This window comes from Anneissia japonica, unplaced genomic scaffold (genome assembly GCF_011630105.1).
Source record: "Anneissia japonica isolate Jap-2015-1 unplaced genomic scaffold, ASM1163010v1 scaffold287580_len341680_cov180, whole genome shotgun sequence".
Taxonomy (NCBI): Eukaryota; Metazoa; Echinodermata; class Crinoidea; order Comatulida; family Comatulidae; genus Anneissia; species Anneissia japonica.
In genome coordinates, this window is record NW_022717063.1 from 295,797 (window position 1) to 303,893 (window position 8,097).

Below are 8,097 nucleotides of genomic sequence, written 5' to 3' on the forward strand. Positions count from 1 at the left end.
GGGGGGGGGGGGGGGGGGGGCTCCCCGGTCCCAAGTGGAGGCGTTGTCTTTTTTTGTCGTTTGTTTTTTTCTTATAAAAATAAAGAATTGAATAAAAACAATTATGAATATGTCGATTAGTAGCCGCTTTAATCATATTTTGCTTTTGAATGTATGATTCCATAGGCCTACTCGATAATAATAAAATTAATAGATACACTTCCAGTGATTTAATTTATCTATCATTTTATTTCCAGGGGTGAAATTAGAGGTAAATATTTGTAAATACATTGATTTCTATAAAATTTATAATTTTTTACATCAGTTCTCAAAACGAGCAAATTATTTTAAAAATTGATTTATATATTTCCCCCATTTCCAAGACTATATTCAAAATTAAAGACATTGTTCTTCCATAAGATAATTGATAATGGGATGAAAAATAAACTTATGATATGTTGTGTAGACGAAGTTGACTTGCTTACATGACGTTACGCCAGCCTACCTTGTACACCGTAGGACTGCGCTGAGTAGATTGATAGAACAAATCGTGCCTCCTTTAAGTAATTGTTCTGTTAACCAATAGAATCTGTAGTATAATTTAATTATCAAATGGAAATAATTAATTATTTGTCTTATTGTTGATTACTATTTATTATCTATTGGTTGAATAAATGTTTTAAGTCTGACTCTAATTTTTGGTGCGGAAATACTGTTATAATTTTGTTGATTCCAGTGAAGTCAACAGAAGATAATATGTAGGTCCAGTTTGTGCTGTAGCTTGATTAAAGTCATGCTCCGGAGGAAAACAAATTTGATATGTTTATACAACTGATTTTCCTAAGACACAAAAAGCATATTTGACGAAAAATTTGGGAACGGTTAATGAGATTCAGATTTTTGAATATTTAAAAACGGAGGGGGTGGGGAGGTGGAATAAGGGGTTACTACGCCCCTTTTTACTCAGTTTTTAAAATTCAAAAATTCTGTATCTCATTAACCGTTCCTCATGAACTTTTCATCAAATAACAAGTGTTATGTCTTAGAAAAATCAGTTGTAGGCCTACAGTATATACAACATAAATAAATTTCATCGGAGCCTGGCTTTAAGATGCTTGCCTTCGAAAAACCAGGATTCTAGGTTCAAATTCTACTTATGTAGGATATTTTCTCCTAGCTAAAAAACAGTTTTTGCTAGGCTTTCTAATGAGAATGACTTTTTGGTGATACAAAAATGCACATGTGGTTGCCATTATGTTTTTCCTTTATGGTATTGTTCTAAAATGTTATTTGCATTTTTTCAATACTCCTACTACTATTTCCTATTAATAAATAGTAACTCCATGATCTTGGTAAAATACTGTACTATCCTTTTGTCAGTGGAGAATCCAGAAATTCGAAATTGATGAGGCCCAGGGAAAAACTTTACAAGAGTCCACGCACCATGATCCAACCACCGTGGTTGGGGCCGGGGTGAGCAACCTCCATGGCTGAAGTACATTTGTATGATGATGGAACCTAGATGGCCGGAAATGGCACTCTCAGACTTAAATTTGAATATTCTTTTCTTCTCCATTTTTTTTTTATTGATTGGCGCCACCAATCCGCCCCTTCCTTTCTTGAATCCGCCACTTTTTTACATAACTTGTCTGATTATTTCTTTTTTACGCCTAGTAAATTATGTCTCTAAAAAAAAACAGGATTGAATAGGGAAATGTGATGCTTGTGATTATATTACAGTATAACATTTATTATTTGCATTCATTTTTTTAAATAATTGATTATTGAATTCTTAGGTCAGTTTCGGTTAGTGTCCCAACATATGGGCGCAGATCATTGGGGGTGGGGGGCAGGGAGGACACGTCTTGATTAAAATATTCCAAAAGGTCCCCTTTTTTAAACCTACATTATTTCATTAAAATACACCCAAATGAATGAAAATGTAAATAGAATATTCACGAATTGCGGGTTTCAGAAATCCATTATATAAAGGCTTTGACAATGCTACTTCGCAACCATAACTACCACAAATTTCCTAAAGTCCACTTTTTAAAAACATTGCATTTCATTTGCCTGTCGTTGATTTTAATAACTGTGGCACGAAATTTGTAGATTGTTGATTCATTATGGACGGTATAATACCTCCATAGGACAATGTTATTGTATACGCAAAAGGACATGAAACGTTAATTCTTAGTTGCTGTAGTCCCTAACAACACCCAAATAAATGAAAATTTAAATAGAATATTACCAAATAATGTGTTTCAGAAATCTTTATATAAGGCTCTCTTAATGCAACTTTGTCGTGGCTTCCAGGAGCTTCGCCCACAAATACCCAACGCACGGCGCTCTGCTCGTGGACCCCACATTTCAAAAGGTCCACTTTTAAAACTTATTATTTCAGTAAAATCGTTCCTAATATCATGCTATAGTATGAATAGCATTTTATTCACCAACTCTTAACCGTTGATTTTTAATATGGTATGAAGTTTGTTGGAAATTGATTAGCTGCAGTGAATGCAGGTTGATCAATTGTGAACAATGTTACCTGTAGGCCTACAGATGCAAAGGACATAAAACGTTACTACTTCAGGTCCCAAATTAATGAAAATTTAAATAACATATTTACAAATTATGGGGTTTAGAAATGCATTAGGCCTATATAAGGTCCTCAAAATTCTAATTTGTCAGAGCTTCGGGGGCTTCACCTTGAACCCCCACTAGGGCTCTGCAGAAGCACCCAGCCAGGGTGCGGACATTAGCCTAAAATCCACTTCGCTCGAAAAAAATGCAGCACCCCCCCCCACCCCTCACCATCGAAAATCTCTCCTCATTTATAATGGTAATGTGATGATGATGAATTTTACTATATAAGAATGTAATTTTCGGCCATCTAGAGGTACTATATTCTCAAATTTTCCAACCTCGGCCCCAACCATCGTGAGGCTCAGGTGGGAAAATTCAGTTCTCCTTACCTTTAAAAAAAAATCTGCGCCCTTGTTTCCCTAAATAAGGAACACTCCGAAGGTGTCTCCTTAATAGGATAGGATAAGAAATAACAGGATTGGATGGAGAAAATGTGATGCCTGTGATTCTGTGCTGTCAGATAATGACAGGGATAGTATAACATTATTATTTGCATTCATTTTTTTACAATTGATTATTTAATTCGTAGGTCAATTTCGGTTAGTGTCCCTAAATAAGGAACACTCCTTTTGGGGACACTATTGGTCCCGAGGGTGTCCCTTTAATAGGGGTTCAATTGTATTAAGAAATACCACACGACTGGACCTGCCTGTTAGAGGCGATAATTTGCTGTTGATTTGGAATAAATGGTGTTAAGATACACGTACCACCCCCAAACGAGTACGCCGTTAGTATTACGAAACACCACACGATTACGGTACATCATTAGTTTTACCAGACACTGTGTGACTACACCGTGAGGCATTAAATGCTTTTATTTTTTGACATAACAAAATAAACAATTATATGAACTGATATACACTGCATAATAATTAATCAATCTGTAGCAAAATAATCAAGGTTATATCACTAAAGTGCATCACCTTATTCTGTTTATATTTTTTAAATTACCTGATTAATAACTAACCTGACGTAAATTAAGTGAGGAATTGACATTGGAAAAACGCCATTGAGGAGTACGCTTGAAATAGTTTGCTTGTGAAGATGAATGGCGTTCTACCATATTACTGCAGGTCATCGTCTATTTTAGAAACGGGCCCTAACTCATTAATTTTATGCAATGCAATATCTGCCCATCATTACATTATCATCATCTTCGTCACAATCATCAACAACATCATGACCATCATTGTCGTCATCGTTGTCATGATCACCATGATCACCATCTTCATCATCAACTATTATGAACATCATCTTCATGAAATTCATGACCATCATCATCATCACCATCATCTTCACCATCAACATCATCACCATCATCATTATCATCATCATTAAAAAACTCAATACTGCAGTATATTCGGAGAGCGTTGATGGTGGACAGGCATTCAGATTCAGTGGTTTTAGTATAGATTACCATTAAAAAATTATCTTGAGCTTATTCGTTTCGTATGGGGGGGGGGGATTAAACAATAATGATAATTATAGAAATGTTTAGTTTATTTGTTTTAAAGGGTAATAAAATTGTAATTATATTTCATTAGACCCCAGAGGGCTAACGTCAGTTGTCGAGCCCAGGCACAAGATTTTTAACTTCCGTGAGTTAAAACATTCATTCAGCTACCAACTTGACAATATCCAAACGTGCGAACAAGGTGTGAAGTGTGCAATAAACCATGATAGGCCTGCCTATATATCTAGATATTTCTTTAACAATGCAATAAAAAAAAATCAGTGTGAAACACATCCCTTCGGATAGGATAGAAATATTTTTTAAGTAATAAATAATTATAAATTTAACATGCGATTAAATAAACTTTTCTCAAGTTGTTTCTTTTTTAACTTATTCATTTTCTGTCATTACGAGAAATATATAATATACAGACCTGTTTAAACTGTGTGTTGATTAACAATACAATTTTTAGTAACAGCTACTTCTAATATTGAATGTATCAAAATAAATAAACAGGGAACAAGGGGACGAGCAAAGTATAGAAATTAATTGAACACCTGTGTTCGTGCACACACGTAATTTCTTTACGTGAATGATAAAAGATTCAACATGCAATCTTTATAATAACCTCGATTACAGTATCAAGTAATAACCAAAATGCAAATAAATTAATACCGTGTTATTTCAGTACGATCCATGTCTCTGAAATGTTACACGTTTTTATACTATTAATATTATTCTACAAACTATAAGTACGGTTAATTATTTATCAAAAATGTCTGTATAGAATGTTAAAACAAGACCATACAGGTCTCCCTCCATTTAAGTACCACTTCTGGGATCGGGGTTTCCATGGTCTTTGCAGCTTTGGCTTCTAATTAGAATTTAAAAAGTAAAAGACATTTTTTAAATTGGGAACCAAGAAAAGTGGACTTTAATTGGAGATGTCTTTAATTAGAGGGGTCTTTAATTGGAGGGGGATCTTTACTTTTGTCATGATTATTCGAACATACCCACTGAATATTCTCCGATTACTCTACCCAGTATACGCCTACTAGTCTAATGCATTATCACCGGAAGCTCAAATTGCAAGAGGTACAATTTGTAATACAGTATTTATTAAACAATCGTTCTTATCCACATAATTTACAAATCAGGCTAATATTATTGAACGATCCTTAGATTATACAAGCACACACATTTTAATTCAGAAATAATGAGTACTAAACAAACAATACTAAATTGTTGATGTATTATTCATATGAATCTTTATTCCTTTGGTCTGAGAGTAATTTGTTATATTGTTCATCGTTTGTTATGACGCCTGCATCCGTCCTTTTGTTGGTGGTGCTGTTGTTATTCTTTGGTGGGGAACTTGGGATGAACTTGAGTGAAGTTTTTTTAGACCTTTGACTTATCCTCATTTTGAAATTATTCCCTGAACGATGGTTCTCTGAAACATTGAAAATATAAACTATCAAATGACCGAAATTACTGTTGATTTTTATGCAACAGTAGGCGTAGGCCTATTGTACAATTTTACATTATTGGATTTCATTAAAAACAAGAAAATTACAACAAAAAAAAATTAAAAACAATATTCATTAAGTGCACTGTAGTTTATGACACTAATTTCAAACAAAATCAACCGAAAATAAGTTTTACTTAGGCTCCAAATTAACATCATAATGACAAAAAATATACTGTACAACATGCTTATACCATTATTAATATAATGATTATTGAACCGCAAACACAGTGTATTTTATGATCCCAAAAACCCTTTTGAAATTTTTGAAATGAAAATTTATGCAGTTTTGTACTGGTCAAAATATAGTACATAAATAGTACCTCTTACACTCCCATGTCTAGTATCGGTGTAGTATGTTGATAACGAACGCATCGAAGGCCGTGCCTTCTTTAAGAATCGACGAACGTAAGGTGACGTCCATAATGTGTAAAGTAGAGGGTTTATTGCTGCGTTCAATGGTAAAACAAACACGGCTATCCAAGCGTAAACCTATCAAATAATAATAATAATAATATGTTGGAAAGAAAATGTGACTTTAAAAAATCAATAATTTGAGCTAAAAAAAACCGAATATTTTTTTTTCACATAAAACATTACCTTTGGAGATACTGATGCACCAAGTAATGAAGCAATACCAAGAAATATTATAGGCATCCAGCAGCAGAAATCTGTGAGGACTATAACCGTCATGCGCATTGCCATGCTGTCACCGCGATTTTGTGGCCTAACTGCTCTCTGTGTGCGGCGGGCCACGACGAACATTATCACGTAAGATAAAATGATAATGATAAAAGAAAGCAAGTTGATTGCAAGAAAAATAAAAACTGCATACTCCCACCCAGAAGTCTTTTCACCAGTTATATGCAAAGCCAAACAAACTCCTGACCTTCCGTAGAAGTTACCGAAATAATTTACACGACAGAGGGGTAAAATGGCGAGGAATATTGCAAGCAACCACGTCAGTGCCATCATTTTCATGGCCCATCCTAGCTCCATGTTCTTGGAACGGAACGGAAAAAGAATTGACGTAAGTCGCTGTAAAGTTATTATTGTCAAACTGAAGACAGATAATTCACTGGAGAACGTTGACAAGAATCCAGCGAAACGACACCACGAGCTGCTCCGCCATTCCATGTCGTGAATGATGTATTCCCCACGGTAGGTAAGATCAACGATGGCAATGATCAGAAGATAAACACCCATACAGAAATCCCCTGCCGCCAGGTTAGTGATCAGGAACGAGTGTACCTAAATGTATAAAAGAATAAAGTCAGTTAAGAACATGTTAATGTTATTAACATAATTATTATAATTACAATGTTTATAATTATCATTACTATAACAATTATCATCATGATTATCATATTATTCATCGCCATCACCGTCAATATAATCCTCATATCATTATTATTATTAAAATTATAGTGAGGTAGTTATTACTCTCACAAAACGTTTGTAAATATACGGTACATTACAACTTCTATCATGTGAATTTTATTGTAGTTTAGAAAACTAATAATAAAATATAGAAAATAAGATAAAAGTAGTTTAAATATACACAGATAACATATGTAAGTTTAAATAAAGGGCCATCGCAAACAAAATGGTCATCTGCAATTTTTCATTCAGTGCCATTTTATTGCTCATGGAACTGAAAAACATGGGTTTCATGTTAGGAGTTTTTTTTTTCAAATGCATTTTAAGTGAAAAGAAAAGAGACATTGTGACAGTTTGTATACCTCGTTTACTTGTCTAGGTGTGTTTGGATTACCTTATTTTCTCGATTGTGGGTTACTCGCCAGATTATAACCAATAAGTTTCCAAGAAACGCCGTAACACCAAGAACCCAAATACTGACACGGAGCACGTAGTTTGACATCAGATCGTCACAAGACGAAAACGCGTCCGGCTCCGGATAGCAGTTTGGGACTCCTTCAGACATGCAGCAGAAACGAAATTCATCCGTATATCTATAACAAAATTATGTCTTCAGTAATCGAATATTGTATAATAAAGTGAAACAAAATAACCAATCAAATTTAACATTCAATGGATACCACACACCGGCATAGAACCTAGTCTAGAACCTTATTATAGATCCAGGACTACTGTGTAAGTGTTAATCAAAGATTAGGCCTATACGATACGAAACGACATTTATTTCCATGAAAATTCAACAAAATACAATAAAAATACATCATGATAATAAATGATTTGCAGTTTAAGTTATGTATTTTACGTATGTGTGTATGTATATATATTTCCCTCTAATGTTAATCCTTATTACATATACTTTATTTGTACAGTATTTCTTATTGAACATTTACACTGCCACGCTGCAGATAAATTGTATATATATATATATCTGTCTCTTATACACATCTAGATGTGTATAAGAGACAGAAATAGTACTGTAGTTGAATGCTGGTAATTTATAAATCTAAACATTACAAATAATAATCCAATATTAATAAATTCTATATATATA

At 33.9% G+C, this 8,097-nt stretch overlaps 1 protein-coding gene across 1 annotated transcript in view; it reads right to left on the reverse strand.

The window, feature by feature from the left end:
• Window positions 1-4,441: 4,441 nt before the first annotated feature.
• The window catches only part of LOC117110091 (G-protein coupled receptor GRL101-like), a 49,497-nt gene continuing 45,841 nt past the window's right edge, over window positions 4,442-8,097 (reverse strand). Inside the window, exons 18-21 of the mRNA XM_033252677.1 lie at window positions 7,381-7,579; window positions 6,207-6,857; window positions 5,930-6,098; window positions 4,442-5,531 (exon numbers count right to left, since the gene is read on the reverse strand). Of these exons, the coding sequence (XP_033108568.1) occupies window positions 5,332-5,531; window positions 5,930-6,098; window positions 6,207-6,857; window positions 7,381-7,579 (1,219 nt within the window). The 3' untranslated portion in view covers window positions 4,442-5,331. The remainder of the gene's footprint in view (window positions 5,532-5,929; window positions 6,099-6,206; window positions 6,858-7,380; window positions 7,580-8,097) is intronic.